General features: G+C 54.1%; 2 protein-coding genes across 5 annotated transcripts in view; both read right to left on the bottom strand.

The window, feature by feature from the left end:
- Nucleotides 1–120, bottom strand: part of LOC123605458 (cytochrome P450 4F3) — a 75,101-nt gene extending 74,981 nt beyond the window's left edge. The window contains exon 1 of the mRNA XM_045492363.1: nucleotides 31–120. The gene's annotated coding sequence lies outside the window, so the exon portion shown is untranslated. The remainder of the gene's footprint in view (nucleotides 1–30) is intronic.
- An 8,961-nt stretch (nucleotides 121–9,081) lies between these two features.
- LOC123605455 (ultra-long-chain fatty acid omega-hydroxylase) overlaps nucleotides 9,082–17,389 on the bottom strand; it is a 52,086-nt gene continuing 43,778 nt past the window's right edge. For all 4 annotated transcript variants that reach the window (XM_045492354.1, XM_045492353.1, XM_045492352.1 and 1 more), the window contains 7 exons: nucleotides 16,718–16,985; nucleotides 15,147–15,213; nucleotides 14,916–15,045; nucleotides 13,093–13,226; nucleotides 12,125–12,189; nucleotides 11,392–11,474; nucleotides 9,082–11,002 (listed from right to left, as the gene is read on the bottom strand). In XM_045492354.1, the coding sequence (XP_045348310.1) occupies nucleotides 10,825–11,002; nucleotides 11,392–11,474; nucleotides 12,125–12,189; nucleotides 13,093–13,226; nucleotides 14,916–15,045; nucleotides 15,147–15,213; nucleotides 16,718–16,985 (925 nt within the window). In that variant the 3' untranslated portion in view covers nucleotides 9,082–10,824. The remainder of the gene's footprint in view (nucleotides 11,003–11,391; nucleotides 11,475–12,124; nucleotides 12,190–13,092; nucleotides 13,227–14,915; nucleotides 15,046–15,146; nucleotides 15,214–16,717; nucleotides 16,986–17,389) is intronic.

The raw sequence follows: 17,389 nt of genomic DNA, 5'->3' as shown, positions 1-17,389 counted from the left end.
CATTCAGCTTTGCCAACCCCAGCCAGGTACCTTCAGGCCAAGGCAGCTTATCCACACAAGCTCCTCTCCCTTCCTCTTGGAAAGTCTTTGTCCCTGGCGCCTGACCTAGGGGACACTGGCAGTGGCCAGGCTAAACCAGCCAATCCCTGCCTGCCTGCTTACCTCCTCCCCACCTGGCAGCGGCCCAACTGGTAGGTGAGGGAAGAGGGACAAGTCCGTGTTATAAAGAGAGTATGGGATTGCATCCTCAGTACTCAGCACCGCCCATGTGGGGGTGGGGATCCGTTGAGGGATGGGCAAAGTGACTCTTGGGTGCGGAGCTAACAACTAGCCTGCCCTTTCAAGGCCAGCAGGGCACAGCAGAGAAAAGCTTGAATGTGAGAGTTCAGGTGCCATGGGGGCAGGGTCCAGCCAAGCCTAGTCCCAAAACATCTCTGGGGCTCCTCTCCACATACGAGGCAGGTCAGAGGCATGCACCATTTCCCAGCGCAGAATCAGGAAGCCTCGGGCCTCCGGGCTGCACAACCTGGCAGGAGTTCGAGTTCTGCCTCCAAGCAGCCTAGGACCTGCGCTGACACAAGACCGCGGGGGGCGCAGGAACAAAGAAGCCCTTCTGGCTGGGGGTTACTTGCATCAGACTCAGGGGGTAAAGGGCCCAGTGGGAAGAAGTCACCTGGAGGTGAGGGGGTAAGTCTGCTGGGAGCCAGGAGAGGGAGGGGGGCCCAGACAGAGCTGGGAGACCCTGCACTCAGTTCTGCCCGCTCCTGGCTGTGACCTTGGGCTGTGCCGGCCCTCTCTAGGCTCAGTCTTGCCATCTGGGAAATGGGATGTCAGATAAGGGCCTGAGAGAGGACTCCTGTTGCTCAGATCCTGTCCTGATTCTGGAGTGAGGAATCCCCCCCACCCCGACCTAACCAGGTCTCCCCAGGTCAAATCCCAAGGTGAGGGTGAGTTTGAAGGATGGGCCTGCTGAGCAAGAGGATTAGAAAGGACATTCCTCCTGCAATGACAGGATGTGCATTTCCTGTCCCTGACCCACACATTCCTTCCAGCCCTACCTGGTCCAGCTGCCGGTGGCCATCCTAGAGTTCCCTCTTCCTCTGCTGCACTGGATCCATGGATCTACTTGCTAACATTCCATCCAGAGGAGGGCCGGGGCCAGGGCCACATAGGTCTGGGGAGAAACAGGAGGATAGAGGAGGAAATAAAGGTCCAGGGAAATTCCCTCGAGCCACACAGCAAAGTAATTCAACGTGACAGCACAGGGGAAGGTGAATCCTGGCACACAGTAGGTGTTCATTAACTACTCAGGGAAGAAAGGGACTTTCATAGCCGTGAGCTCTAAGAACTGACCAGTCAGAATGTAGTCCTTAGACCCTCAGTATTGGCATCTTGGACCCCTGCAGGATCTCAGGCTCGAACCCAGACCCACAATGACATGGCTGTAATTGCTTTGCTATCGTCCCCAGTAAGGGGAGGGATTTAGGTCCCGTCTCCTTGAATCTCGCCTGGCCTGGGACTACTTAACCAGTAGCGCGTGGGCGAGGCTGGGCCCTGCCAGTTATGGGCCAGAAACAGGGCCAGCAGCCCACACTGACGTTTGCTCTTAGAATGTATCCCCTCAGAACCAGGCTGCCATGCTGCAAGGAAGCCCAATCCACACGGAAGGACCCCACAATCTTAGGCACCTCCAATCGACAGCCCCAGCTGATTTCCCAGCAAACTGCTAGCAACAACTGCCAGCCACAGGAAGGAGCCATTTGGACATTCCAGCCCAGGTGGGCCTCCAGATGAGCTCAGGCCCAGATGACGGTGCGGAACCAGCCGGCTGAGCCCGGTCACCATGCGGCGTCATAAGAAAAGATGAAGTGGTCCTTGCTTTAAGCCACCAAGTTTGGGGGACTGTTTGTTATACAGCAATAGATCATGGGGATACCAGCTGAATCAGAATTCATGTTTTCACCACGTGCACGTCAAAGTTTGAGACGCACTGCTGTAAGAGACCCAAGTCAGTCTCAGCAATGTACCTCCTAGGAAACTTAGCCAGTCTGTCCCTCGGTTTTTTCATTCGTCAAGCAAGGAGGAAAATCTCCTTGCTTACTGTGTGTCTACTGAGCACCTACTGTGTGCCAGTCGCTATTCTAGATGCTAGGGATGCAGCAGTGAGCAGGGCAGACGTCATCCCTGCTGTCAAAGGGTTCATATCTAGTGGGGAGACAGTTCATATCTTGTTGGACTGAACAAATGATCAAGAATGTATCAGACAATGATTGTGACATGAGGGCTTCCAGGGGGAGGTGACCTTTGAGCTGGTCCTGGACGAAGAGGGGGAGTGGGAAGTGTTGTTGAAAAGGCCCCACAGTCATGGTGTAATATGCCCAGCAGTGGGCACAAGTGAGTATGGCTTTATTCCATCGACACCCACGCTGTGATTGCAGTCGACACGCCCTTCAAGGAGCCAGCCAAGGTGGCAAAATTTGTTCCAATATTCAGTCCAGAAGCAGGTATTGAAGACTGCTCCACTACATCCAAGGACTCAAAGCCCAACAGGCCTCTGTGGCCGTGGAAGGACAGGATCCATCCATCCAGGACTCCTCACATCCTGGATCGGGTGACAGGAAGCAGAAAGGAAGCAAGAGACCCAGTGTGGGAGGCAGGAAGCCTCAAGTAGGACTTTCTGCTCTGAGTCAGAGGTGGTTGGAGTGTCCCCAGTGGTTTCTCATCCAACAAGGAATGTCTCAGCTGCCAAATGACACAAGCCTGGCTTATGGAATGGCCCCCAGCCAGCGTTGGAGGGAGGGGAGCCACACACAGAAAGGCAGAGGCTGGCTGGTCCTTCCACCCGCACCCAGAGTCAGGCAGTGGACAAGTGTGTGTCTGACCAGAGCCGGCAGTCACTGTGAGTCGCCAGGCTCAGGTGCGGCCCATCACCCCTCTGAGCCTCAGTCTTCACATCTGTAAAATGGGCTTGATAAAACCTCACAGAGCATTGCAAGCATTCTATCAGAAACAGGCCGAGAGGATAGGAGAAAGTACAACTCTGAGTGATATGTGAATAATGTCCCTGTCTACATATAAAATTATGAGTGTGTGTGTGTGTGTGTGTGCGCGCGCGCGTGCACGCATGTTTGCATGTGCAGCGAAAAAGTTCCAGAAGATTCCACACACCACAGTGGAATTGGAGAAAGTAGAATTGGAGTCTTTACCCTTCTAACTTGCTACTTGTCTCAAATAATTTCTCCCTCCCTGAGCTGCTATAACTGTTATCACCAAAATACTAAAAGGATTTGGTGCAGCGGGGGGCCCATGGTTGGTGCACAGAACAAGTGAGCAGTTTTTCTTTTGTGACCCCATGAAGACACCTCTCCCAGGAGTCAGCCTGGGGTCCCTCTACACCAAGCATGGAGGCTGCCTGGTGGCTGGAGTCTCTCTTTTCCTTTCCTCGGCCTTTGGGAAGGAACAGGTGTTGGATTCAGCCCAACAGAGTTCAGATCCCAGCCCTGCTCCTCACTGGCTGTGTGACCTGGAGCAAGTCACTCGTCTTCTCTGAGCCTCATGCCCTCCTTGCTAAAACAGAGAGGTGGGCTTATACCTCCCAGGCAGTTCATTCTTGAACCACAAACTGTACTTGGGCATTTATTCTGTACCAGGCACACAGTGCTAGGACCCAGGACCTGGGATGAACAAGACATATGGGGTCTCTGGGTCATGATGCTCATGTCTGACGGGGGAAGCCAACGGGAAACAAGACCAAGTCAGATGGTGGTGGCAATGAAGGAAATTAACAGAGTGAGACATGCTAGCAAGTGACCAAGGGGGCTATTCAGACGCGGCAATCAGGGAGGGCTGCCCTGTGGAGGTGACCTTTGAGCAGAAACCTGGATGGTGGGGAGGCGCAGTCCGTGCATGAGAACCGCTCCCTGAAGCCGTGCCAGAGCTGCAAAGGCCCAGCACAGGGTGGGGCACACACTTGTCTTCCTTACACATGCTCATTCTTGCTCCCATCCTCGGACGTGCAGAGACACTCAGGGCTGGAGGGGCTCCTGCGATGGGGTGGTGGCGGCAGCAAGGAGCAGCTCAGCTGGAGCCCCGCGATGGTTGGGGAAATGAGCCCAGAAGCCGGCGGCGTTGAGGTTTTACTCCATGTAATTGAGAACTTGAAACCCACAGGGTTCTGAAGCCGTGCTGAGGGCAGGACCAGCTGGCAGAGCAGCCTGATTCCCAGTCCAGGCGGCAGAAGTGGCCTGGGAGGCAGAAAGCCTTAGAGGAAAACTCAGGAAAAGCTCAGAGCGCACACAACAGCCAGGAACAACCGCGAAGGTATTGTCGTGGGCATTGAATGCACTGATATCCTCCCCCTCCTCCCCCCTGCTCTCTCTTCTCCCTCCTCCCCCTCTTCCTTCCCCCTCCACCTCTCCCCTCCCTCCTCCCTCCTCCTCCTCTCCCCACTTCCTTCTCTCTCTGTCTCCCTCTCTGATTATTGGGTGATGATTGCTCACAAAAACTAGCCTAGCCACCACCAACACCCCAAGCCACAGAAGAGAGACTTGGAGAAGAGACCCTGGAGCAGTGTAATGTCATAAAAAGAGACATTTGCTGGGCGCCTGGGTGGCTCCGTCGTTAAGCATCTTGGGCTCAGGTCAGATTTCACGGTTCATGAGTTCGAGTCCCACATCGGGTGAGCACGAGCCTCGCTTCCGCTGAGCTCCGCGTCTCTCTCTCTCTCTCTCTCTCTTTCTCTCTCCCTTTCTCTTTCTCTCTGTCTCTGCCCCTCGCTCATTTGTGCCCTCTCTCTCTCCCTCCCCCCCAAAAAAGAGAGACCCTTTGCCCCCTCTCCTTCCCACGTGGTAGATCACAGATGGCAGCAAAGGCTGTGTTACCCCTTCATTGAGAGGCTGCGATGATCAATTTTTCGTGTCTGCTACACTAGGCCCCCGTACCCAGCTATTTACCTAAACATTTACTAGGTGTTCCTGTGAAGGTGTTTCGTAGATAGAGTTAATACCTACGATCAGCTGACTTCAAGGAGTCAGTTACAGCACTCCAATGCAAATGGACTTTGTGCAGTCAGCCGCAAGGCCTCAGGAGCAAACATTGAAAGAAGAAATTCTGCCTTGAGCTGCAGCACCAATCCCTACCCGAGTTTTCAGCCACCGCCCCACAGACTTCGCGCTCGCCAGCCCCCTAGTCTCACGAGCCAACGCTTTAGGATAAATCTCTCTCAATAGACAGACGGATGCTATCCTGTTTCTCTGGAGAACACCGACTGACAGAGATAAAGAATTCCCTTCACCTTGAACCTGAGCTGTCCTCAGTGACTCTGGGGACTTACGAGTCTAGGTCGTGAGAAGACTTCCAGCTGCCTTGGAATACACCCTCCTGGATTCAGCTGCCATGTTAAGAGGAAGCCCAAGGGTCGCCTGGGCGGTTCCGTCAGTTAAGCATCAACTTTGGCTCAGGTCGTGATCTCACAGTCCAGGAGTTCAAGCCCTGTGTCGGGCTGTGTGCTGACAGCTCAGAGCCCAGAGCTTCGGATTCTGTGTCTCCCTCTCTCTCACTCTGTCTCTCTCTCAAAAATAAATGGTTAAAAAAAAAAAAAACTTTTCTTAATAAATAAAGAAAATAGAATGGTGGATTTGGGGCACCTGGGTGGTTCAGTCGGTTAAGTATCCGCCTCTTGATTTCGGCTCAGGTCATGATCTCACAGTTTGTGAATTCAAACCCCGCATCGGGTTGTGCATTGACAGTGCAGAGAGTGCTTAGGATTCTCTCTCTCCCTCTGTCTCTGCCCCTCCACTGCTCGTTCTCTCTCTCTCTCTCTTTGTCTCTCAATAAATATTTTTTTAAAGAAGACATTTTTAAAATGGTTATGTGTACAAAAATGTATGTACATTGGAAAATGTTCACATTTGCAATTTTTTTTCATACTAAAAAAAAAAAAAAAAATTCACACCAAACTGCTAGTCTGGGGGTAGGGAGCGGAAGCCGCAGTGGAAGAATTTCCCTTTTAAATTTCTATGCTTGCATAAACAAAAGCATAATTAAGTTTCTACAACTGCATTTTTTTTTTTACCTCAAGCCAATGTAATACTTGCAGAGAGAGGTGATAAATGAATAAACTACTTACAACACTGCCTGACTCACAAGTAGCAAGTATGTGTTTGCTGTTATTCCTCTTATTTTATGACAGATCAAGGGCATGAGCATCAGCCAGGAGCCTTGGGTGTCTCTGGGACACATATCAGGGACCTTCCTGGTTGTAAATACCACCCAGTCCCCCACTTCATTCCCTTAGTCCTTATCAAGCAGGAAGTTCTCAGGGGACAGCAAGTGCCAGGGTCAGGTGGCCATGGTCAAAGCCCACTTTTGCCATTCTCCAGCTGTGTGACCTTAGGCAAGTGACTTGCCCTCTCTGAGCCTCAGGTTCCTTCTTGGTAAGAACAGCATAATAATAGACTCGTGGGGATTGGAGGAGCGACCTGTGGACTCTAATGTGAGGATTCCAGCACAAAGGCTGTATTCTGAGACAAGAATTTAACTGCCAGTAGGGCAGTGAGGCAGAGTGAGATGAGGGCAGCCAGGAAAGGGGGCTTTATTGAGGAAGTTCCCACTCGGGGCACCTGGGATTCAGTCCCTCTGGGGACCTCGGGGACACGGCGAGAACAGGCACCCACCAGTCGTTACTCAGGGCCACTGCCAAGGGCATTATTTCTCCAGAATGTTCTGCCGGCTGCAACAGCTGAACAGGGGGGGGGGGGGGGGGTTGGTTTGGAAAGTTGCCTGATGTGGACAATGTAACTGGTGAGTGGGGTTCTCCCTCCTCTCTTCCCAATACTCCCCCACACAGTCACACACACACACACACACACACACACACACACACACACACACACACGTGTTCCCAAACGCACACGTGCATGCACGCACACAATCTCACACATACACACAACGCACCCACGCTTGCACGCGTACACACACTCGCGTTCACACATCCACACACCTACGTGCACACATATGCACATATCCAAACATCCACGTCCCACGCACAAGCACTCGTGCACACACGCTCATACACACTCTGAACTAACGGAGGAGACGAGACGCCTTAAAGTTTGTTGTCCCCGAGCCGTCCAGCAGAGGGAGCCTCCGACACACTCAGGAGAAGAAGGAGACAGCGACCAGTGACCGGCCCGGCCTGGGCGTGTTTGGAGAATCGCTCTGATGCAGCAGGTCCCGGAGACCTACGGGCCCCATGCCTCCCCTCCTCCCTCCCTCATTCAGTCACCACCATCGACCTTAGCGGGAAGTCAATATGCATGAAAAGCATGATGAAAAATCCACACGGCAAAGGAGAACCGAGGTGCAGAAAGGAGCAGTCAGGTGCCCAAGGCCACCGCTAGGAAAGGGGTACAGCCGGGTTTTAAACCCAAATAGGTCGTCTCCCAAGAGCAAGCTTTTTTTTGCCGGAGGAGAGTGGCCTCCAACTGGGGATTCTGGCCGACAATCCCAGAACTCGCCACCCGGGGGCACCCCAGGACACACGTCGCCTCCAGCATCCCACCGCCCAGCTTCCACTCATCTCCACGACCCCCAGCCCCACCCCGCTCCACCCACGCCTGCCGCCACCCCCCTTACAGGCAAAGCGAGGCTAGGGACCCAGACCCGCACGAGAAGCCTCGGGGGTAAGCCACCCCGTTGAGGCCACGATATGAGGACATGGTCGTGGGACCTTGGGTGAACCATCTCACTCTGGGGAAATCCGTTTCCACTTCCATTAAACGAGACAGTTAATAGTACCCCCTGAAAATTAAGTGCCAATATTTGGGAAGGGCACGGAGGAAGCACTCAACTTTAAATGTCATTATTGTTATATCAACTCTGGAGACCCCCAGGGGGTTGGTCTCCCCTCCATGAGCACACGCACACACACAGAGGGGGATCTCACCAGTCTTGGGGCTTTTGAAACACCATCTAAGTGCTGAGGTTTCCCAGATGTATGTATCACCAGCCCAGAACTCCCTCCCGAGTTCAAGACCAGCCTATCCGACTGCCCACTTGACATCTCCAACTCCTCCTGGCCCCAACTGACATGCTGATCTCAGCCCTCACACCCCGCCCCCCCCGCCCCCCCCCCCCCCCCCCCCCCCCCCCCCCCCCCCCCCCGCAGAAAAACCTTACTATGTTAAGCATTCTCCATCTCGAGGTGGCACGTCTGTCTTTCCAGGTGTTCAGACCCACATCTGGGGGCCTCCCTTTCTCCTGAATCCTTCGTTCAAGGTATTAGCAAATCTGCCAGCCCTAGCTTCGTAAAGCAGTCGGTCCAAATCAGAATCCAAGCACCTGTCTTCACTCTACAGCCCACATCTTGCTTGGAGACACTGTCATCTCTCACCTGGACAAATCTGGTCACCCCATCTGATCTCCCTAGTCCCATCCTTGCCTCACACGGTCTCTATTCAACATGGCAGCCAAAGACTGCCATGACAAATCTTGTCCCTCCTCTGTCCAGAACCCTCCATGGCTCCCTATCTCTGTCATAGAAAAAGTCAGTGAACCCCAAGGCCCTGTGTGACCTGCTCCTATCCCCTCCCTGACCTCATTCCCTTCTGTGTTCCTCCTCCAGCCACACTGGTCTCTTCAATGCCCCCTAAACACCCCAAGCTTGTTCCTACCTCAGGACCTTTGCACTATACATTCTCTCTGCCTCAAAAACTCTTCCCCAAAATATCCACATGGCTCCTGCCCTCTCCTACCTAAAGTCTTTGTTGAAATGACCCCTTCTTGGTGAGGGCTTCACTGACCATCTTACAACCTCTCCCCCTGCCCCACCAGCATTACTGAACACCCACACAAACACACACACTGACCCAGCTCGATTTTTCCATAGCACTTACCACTTCTCTCCTACATGGGCCAATGTAGTCACCCCATCTGGTCTCCCTAGTCCCACCCTTGCCTTCCCACACAGCAGCCAAAAGAATACTATAAAGACCAAATGACAAATCTGTCGCTCTGCTCAGAACCCTCCCATGGCTCCCCATTTCTGTCACAATAAAAGTAAAAATCCTCCAAGGCCCTGTATGAATTTACTTATTTGCTCATTTATTATTCGTCATGTTAACCTCCCCCCACACCCAACAAAGGTCAATTATGTAAGGGCTCAAATACCACCTGGCTTACAGCAGATGCTCAATAAATATTTGATGAGTTAATATGGTTATTGTAGACACCTTGTCACTGCCCCATCTTCTTTATCATCATATCAGGGACTACACCATCACCTGTTCCCCCAGCCAAAGACTTGGAAATCACCCTTAACTCCTCCCTCACCGCAGCTCCTGTGGCTAGGTAGTCCCCCCTCCTGTCCTGCCTGGGCCTCAGTCTCCCTCTTCCCCAGGTTTCCATTCCCCAGTGTCCCCCCCCCTTCCAAGCCACCGTCCTGCCAGCTCATATCTGACCAGATCCTGTCATGCTCCTGCTCACACACCTTCTATAGCTCCCTATTGCCTTCAGCATAAGGCTTGAACTGAGATGTAGCCCGCAGTTCCTGGGCAGTTGGCCCCTGCACGACTTTCCTCCAGTCTGCACCCCTCCTCCGGATCCAGCCTCTCTGGAGTGGTGCTCCTCGAGCACACCATGTTCTCCCTTACCTGGGGACATCTGCAGATGCTGTCCCTCCCACCTGACATGCTCTTCTCTCCTTGTCACCACTCAACTTGTACCCTCACTTCAGCATCAGAGAAGCTCTCCCTGAGCCACCCCCCTGTTGTGTCACAGAGCAACAAGGGCCTCTCTTTTGGAGCACTTGTCACGGATTGTAAATAAATTTACGTGTGGAATTATTTGTTCAACATCTGTCTCCTGTTCTCCCGATGGCAGGAATTGGGCCCGGCTGTGCTCCAGGCCCAGTGCCAACAAACACTTAATTAATATGTGGTCTGTTGATGAGATAAATGAATGCACAAACTGTCCCCAAAAGCCTGAGTTCGTGTCTGAGGACAAATGGCTTCCCAGCCTCCTAGCCCATACCTTCCCTCAGTTGCCTCCCATCTGTCCAGGCACCTTCATTTCCTTCCTGGAGCCCAAGGGAAGTGTCTGGCTGAGCTAGGGAGTAGACGGTGAGGGGGGGGAGGGTGTCTGCATCCCTCGCTTTTATTCTACAAAAATCAGAACACTCAGCAAAGGGCCTTTCAGCAAAGGAGGAAGGAAGAGGCTTTCCAGGGAAGGTCTGGATTTACAAAACATCGACAGAAGCACACACCCTGAGCCCTGGGATGCAGCCTGATGCCAGAGGAGTTCACCCATATGAGCTGGGGACCTCAAGAAGCTGACGTCCGGGTCCAGGGCTCTTACTTCAGGCTCCAGCTCTCAAGTCCTCAACTTAAAAGCCAGCCGGGATCCACGGGGGACAGGTACTGAATCCCAGAGGCCTTAGGTGTCAGGTCTAGGGTCCTCAGATGGCTGGGTGGGTGGGGCCTGAAGGCCCGAGTGCTCTGGATCCTGGGGGTGGGTCTGGGCCCGAAGAGATGCGGCTGAGCCTGGTCCCTCAAGCAGGAAAGCAGGCACTCGGGGGACCTGACCTGGACCTCAAGGGGGAGGACCAGACCGTCAGGAGGCGGAGCCTTGCCATGAGGGGCGTGGCCTGCACCTTCATCATACTGCTCAGTGGAGGAGCCTGGTCCTCCAGGAGCCCAACCGGGCCTTCGAGGGGCGTGGCCTCTGCCCTCAGGGCCCTGGGGGCGGGGTCTGGTCCCTCGGGGGCGGGGCCTTGGCCTCTTTGGGCGGGGCTTGGGCCCCCCGGGATCCGCAGGGAAGCGCCGGCGATCAGGCCCGCGGAGGCAGTGGCTCCACGTTGAGCCAGATGCCGTTCTCCGTGCGCAAGATGAGCTCAGGCTTCCGCCGCACCTTGCGCGTTCGGTCCACACTCAGGCGGAAACGCAACAGCGTCAGCGCCACGGCCACGCGCATCTCGGCCATGGCAAAGCTCTGTCCGATGCAGTTTCTAGAGGAAGGGGGACGCGGGAGGGGCTCAGGTGCAGCCTCTGTGTGACCCGGGAAGGGGGAAGTCCCTGGGTAAATGACCGACCTCCCGCTCTGGGTCTCAGTTCCCTCATCTGTAAAACGGGAGCAATGGCATCCTAGAGTCGTTGGGAGCCTATGAGCCCAGAACTCAGGGCCTGCCACACAGTAGGCGCTCAACACCCAGGGATGCTATCACAGAGTCTGATTTGGGGGTTTCTTAGTACACTGGAGGCATGAAGGGTGCTGGGTTGGCAGAAAGCACATCTGGGTGGGAGGTGATCTCTGCTCCTGATGGGCACATCCCTGACCTTCGACTCCCATGGGGCTCCTCCTACACTTGTCTTAAACTGGGGGAAACAGAAGAGTTACCTGGGTCCTGCGGAGAAGGGCACATAGGCCAGTGGGGAGCGCTGCTGTGGGTTGTCCGGGTCAAAGCGATAGGGGTTGTACACCTAGGCAGGAGTGGCCAGGGGGTGGGTGAGTCTGGTTGGCCCATCCATCCCAGCTTGGTCCTGACCCTTCGGCTGGATGGAGACAACCTCACTACAATCCAGCCACAACCTCCTCTTTTCTGTTGTTCAAGCATGCCAGGCTCACTCCAACCACAGGGCCTTTGCACTTCCTGTCTCAACTGCCTGGAACAGGCTTCCCCCTGCTCTTCGCACTTCTCAGGTCTCAACTCAAACACCTCTTCCTCCCCAAGGCCTTTCTTCACCATGTGAGCTAAAGTGCCCCCCACCCCCTCCAGTTTTTATCTCCTTTGTGCATGTATCACAACCATAGTTTTTGCTTATTTTCTTCCCCTGAACTTCACAGTGAGCTCCATGAGGGAAAAACAAAAACAAAAACAAAAACAGTACATTTCTCGGTCCTCTGTGCCCAGCACAGAGGCAGGCAAACAGTAGGTGTTCAATAAATATTTGTGGACCTAATGAATCAACAAACAGTGAGTGAATACATGGGGGGAGGGGCACTCAAGCTGTGCATCCAGCCAGGCCACCTGGGTCCCTGGGGAAGAGGGTAGGAAGGCCTCAGTGGCCCAGGACCACCCCTTCTGAGGGGGAAGAAGCTGAGGGAAGAGAGGATTGAGGCAGGTGCTCACCTTGGAGTCAGGCCACACTGTGGGGTTGTGGTGGGTCCCGTAGATGCTGACCAGGCAGATAATTCCTGTGGGGAGCGTGGCATCAGTGGGGCCACTGGGGCTGAGGGGAACTTTCTCTGAAGTCCTCCTCCTCCCCTGCTCTTCCTGGAGTCATGCTGTTCCCATGAGCCATCTACCACCCTCCCCTGCCCATCCTTCTCTGAAAAATTCTGCTGCTGGCCCCTTAAGAGGTCCCCATCACCTGCTTTCTAGCTGCCGTGCCGGCCACACAGGGATCTTTGTCACTCACAGATCTGACACTGTTCCTCCTCAACTCAAAAACCTCCCATGACTCCCTACTGTCCTGAAGATCAAGTTCAGGGGCCTCAACCTAGCATTCGCAGCCTTTCACTACCTGCACCCTGAAACTCTGCTCCATAAATATGCTCTCTCTTTCACTTTCTACCTTCGAGGCTCACCTCTCATGCTGCCTCTTCCAAGCAGACCCCCACCCTGAATTTCACCCCATATGAGGTCATCACTCCTTACTTTGGACTGTTTCGGCCCCTTTAAAGTTACTTCCTTTAGGCCATTCCTGACCCCATGTGACTGGGAATGTCTGTGCCCTGCTGTGTCTTCCTCAGACTGAGTGGTACTCCAGGCCTGGGACTGGGAACGAGGCCTCTCTAGAGCCCCAGCATCACCCAGAGCCAGGCTTAGTCTCCAAGGAATATTTGGCCACTGAATGAAACCACCCCTCCCTCACCGGCACCCTCACAGGGCCCACCCCACCACACCCACTCCTGCTCTTCTACCTGGACTCACCCACCTCTGTCTAGCCCCTACACGTGGGTTCTCCTCCCTCACCCCAGAAGCAACAGCCACACAGAGAGATGGCCCATCCACAGGGAGGGTGCACCTGGGGCAGGTTTGACCATGCCCCCATGGGCGCTAGAGCGGCCTGGCAGCTGGCAGCACACAATGGGCACCTTTGGGGATGACACGCCCATCTGGAAGCTTGATGTCCTCTGTGCAGCGGCGGGAGACCAGGGTCACGGGTGGGAACTGGCGTAGGCTCTCCTTGATGCACATAGTGGTGAAAGGCAGCTGGGTCAGGTCGTCCCTGGGGAACACGGAACGTGGGATGGTCAGTGGCTTGGAGCCAGGGCACAGCAACACCCCTTCCCCCAAACACACACACACACACGCTCAGGAGCAACCACGCAGGAAACCAGTCCAGGATCTCCGACTTGCCCCAGCTTCCGGTGTTTGCATTTATGCCATGCACACATCACTACCCCTCAGCATGCCCCCAAGCAACCCGAGAAGCACCAGCAGGCTTCTGCATGCCCAGCATTAACCCTTTAACTGATGGATTATGTGGCAGCCAGGGGATAGCCGGGAGAGGTGCCAGGACAGGCGGGGGGGGGGGGGGGGGGGGGGCACCCGGGCATCAGCAATTCACCAGCCTGTGTGGATCAATTTCAGTATTTAAAAACCTGTCCAGGGGCGCCTGGGTGGCGCAGTCGGTTAAGCGTCCGACTTCAGCCAGGTCACGATCTCGCGGTCCGTGAGTTCGAGCCCCGCGTCGGGTTCTGGGCTGATGGCTCAGAGCCTGGAGCCTGTTTCCGATTCTGTGTCTCCCTCTCTCTCTGCCCCTCCCCCGTTCATGCTCTGTCTCTCTCTGTCCCAAAAATAAATAAACGTTGAAAAAAAAAAATTAAAAAAAAAAAAAAAAAAAAAAAAACCTGTCCATTCTCTCCTTCTGCTATTATTAACTTCTTTCCGTTGGACTCCAGGGCCCAAAAGTGGATTAATTATAACCCTTGGTCCATGATCTAGATCGTTTTCTTTCTCTTTCAAAGAAACTTCATGTCACTCCTGTAAAGGGCAAACGGCATGCCTGGCATAAAAGTACCCATAAGGTAAACACCACTGGGAAAACAGAAGAGTTATTAAATTCTGGCGAGACATCATCTCCTGCCCAGTCCTCAGAACCTGAGCCATCTTTTCCCTTCATCAAAAAGGCAGATTAGCAAGGAGTTGAAGAATACAAACGGCACTCAACTGAGAATGTCTCCCTGACATCGAAATCTAAAAGGCTGACGCGGGGGCGCCTGGGTGGCTCAATCAGTTAAGCGTCTGTCTTCAGCTCAGGCCATGATCTCATGGTTCAGTTTGTGAGTTCGAGCCCCGCACGGCCAGCACGGAGCCTGCTTGGGATTCTCTCTCTTCTCTCTCTGCTCCTCCCCCACGTCTGCTCCCCCCCCCCACCCCAAAATAAATAAACTTTAGAAAATAAATCAATAAAAGGTTGACCCTGAACAGAAAAGAGCTTTCTCGCTGTTTGATGCTATTTAATGCTGTATTTTCTTTGGGTCACCCAAAAATCAGCTCTACACGGCACATGTCTGAATTATACGCCCCTTGCCCTTTGCACGTGATTCTGTAGTGCCTTCTGCTCAGGCGGGTAGAATGTATGTCCTGCCCCGTTCATGGTGGGCTTGGCCGTGTGACTTGCTTTAGTGAAATGGAATGTTCCAGTGCAGGCAGAGGTTTTAGACTGTGGCTCTTCGAGCTTCTGCAATCTGCCTTGAGAGGAACACGCCCCCGGGTGGCTGCTGGTTCAAGGAGAATGAGGAGACGTGTGAAACACACCTGAACCCACACCTCCATTTGGAAGCCACCCCGCTCAACTGAACGGCACCCTGCAGTAGCGAGAGCAAGAAATATGTGCAGACCAGAGCAAGAAACAAATTCGCAAGCTCTAGACTCAACCGGCCCCCCACCATCCCCCTGACCCCAAACGGACCACTCCAGCTCCTCCAGCTCCCGGCCTTGCATGACCTCCCGGATCTCTTCCCGGCACTTCTCCTGGTACTCTGGATACTTGGCCAAGTTGAACAGCACCCATGACAGGCCACTGGATGTTGTGTCATGACCTGTAGGCAGGTGAGGAGCTCACGTGGAGGCTGCCTGAGGACAGCGGAGACACGATCTTCTGACAACAGGGCCCCCTCCCCGCCTCCCCCCACATCCTCACCTTCAAACATAAAGGTGTCCGCCTCAGCTCGGATGTCCTCATCTGACAGTTCCTTCCCGTCTTCATCCTGGAACGAACAGGAGAGGATCCTTAGCCCGCTTCATCCCACCCTCCGCCTCCTAGGGCTGAAGTCAAGATACTCCCCCCTCTCTCAAGCCAAGCTGCGGCGGGAAGAATGCCAGGCAGACAGAGGTACGTGGCTTGTCTGAGAAAGATGGAAAGTGGGAGGGAGAGTCAAAGGTGAGGGGAAGAAGGGAGTTCGTATCCCTTGAGCAGCTGGTTGCAGCAAGCATCCTGCTGGATGGAGGCCCAACCATGACCTGTGATCAGGTCTCATGACCATCATGTCGTAAATGAGGAAACTGAGGCTCAGAGGGACGAGTCAGGTGACTAAGGTCCAGCATCCGCTAAGCAGCAGGGCCAGAACTGGAACCCAGAACTGCCTGAATCCAGAACCCAAGTGCTGCTCAGAAATTCCACAGAAGGGGGAGCCTTGGTGGCTCAGTGGTTAAGCATCTGGCTTTGGCTCAGGTCATGCATGATCTCACAGTTCGTGAGTTCATGAGTCCCACATCAGGGGAGCTCAAGCCCTGCTTTGGGTGAGCTCAATCCCCCCTTCCGGTGAGCCTGGCTTCTGTCTCTCTCTCTCTCTCTCTCTCTCTCTGCCCCTTGTGGGATTCTCTCTCTCTCTCTCTCTCTTTCTCTGCCCCTCACTCACTTGCTCTCTCTCTCTCTCTCAAAAACAGGAAGAAAGAGGGGCGCCTGGGTGGTGCAGTCGGTTAAGCGTCCGACTTTAGCCAGGTCACGATCTCGCGGTCTGTGAGTTCGAGCCCCACGTTGGGCTCTGGGCTGATGGCTCAGAGCCTGGAGCCTGTTTCCGATTCTGTGTCTCCCTCTCTCTCTGCCCCTCCCCCGTTCATGCTCTGTCTCTCTCTGTCCCAAAAATAAATAAACGTTGAAAAAAAAAATTAAAAAAAAAAAACAGGAAGAAAGAAAAGAAATCCCACAGAAGCAATCTCTGCAAGTGTCATATTTTTTCAAAGTCTTGGGTTTCAACTTTTAAGCATGGTGAGCAAAATCATGTCCCCGCCCCCACCACAACCCTCCAGAATTCATACGGTGAGGTCCTCACCACCCGGGACCTCAGAACGTGACTGTATTTGGAGACAGGGCCTTTCCAGAGGTAATTAAATTATGATGACGTCATTAGGGTGGGCCCTAGCCCAATATTTAGAGGACATTTATGCAAAGACACAGGCAGAGGGAAGACAACGTGAACACACATGAGAAGGAGGCCATCTATAAGACAGGGAGAGAGGCCTCAGAAGAAACCGACCCCTGTCAGTGCCTTGATCTCAGACCTCTAGCCTCCAGAACTCTGAGAAGGTTAACTTCTGAGGTTTAGCCCACCCAGTCTACAGCACTTCGTTACGGCAGCCCCAGCAAAACGAATACAGTAAGTCTTACTTGTGTCTTAGGGTGCCTGCCTGCCTCCTAGATCTGTGTTATTCGGGCCGTTTGTCCTTTTATGGAGTTGGTGCAATTCACGAGGGGCCGGGGCCCAGCCTCACCTTGGCCAGGAGCAGCACATCGATGAAGTCCAAGGTCTTGCCCTGTTTGCCCTTAAGCCAGGCCTCGGCCCCCTGCTGGTGCAGCGCCCGCCTCCGCTCCTGGATGACCTCCGTGGTGAAGCGGTGCACGGTGTCACAGGCCTGCCGGAAACGCCGCCCGTCTGCCGTGAGGTAGTAGATGAGGTCGATGTGGTGGTGTACGCGGTATTGGCGCCGGACCACGAGTGCGCTCAGCTCGATGATGGCCGAGATGTAATCGCTCATCTTCCTGCCGGGACAGGAAGGGCCGTGAGCACAAGCTGCTCCCTAGGACCAGTGAGCAACCCACCCCCCCCCCCCCGCCCCGTATATAGACGATATTTTCTAATTTTCCTGTACTCTTCACGCTCCACCATCTGGGGCCTTGCTGACCCCGGAGAGACGCGGCCCCTCCCAGAGCTAGCCAGTTCTGAGAGATTGCCAATGACTCACCCAAGAGTATGCCTTTCATGTGCACACCAAACAGTCCAGAGCCCATACGCTGAAGTTTACCAGGCCGAGCCACTATCTCTAGGCCTTAATCACTGGACAACTAGGGACAGCCCCCATCCTCCAGAGCCCTCTGTAATTATTCAAACGAGTGAATCCTAAGCTTGTGTAACTGCCATACTGTTCCTTCCCAAGGAAACCACC

The sequence above is a fragment of the Leopardus geoffroyi genome, chromosome A2 (genome assembly GCF_018350155.1).
Source record: "Leopardus geoffroyi isolate Oge1 chromosome A2, O.geoffroyi_Oge1_pat1.0, whole genome shotgun sequence".
In the NCBI taxonomy this organism is placed as follows: domain Eukaryota; kingdom Metazoa; phylum Chordata; class Mammalia; order Carnivora; family Felidae; genus Leopardus; species Leopardus geoffroyi.
Note: the sequence above shows the minus strand (reverse complement) of the source record. Positions and strands in the feature narration are given on the sequence as shown.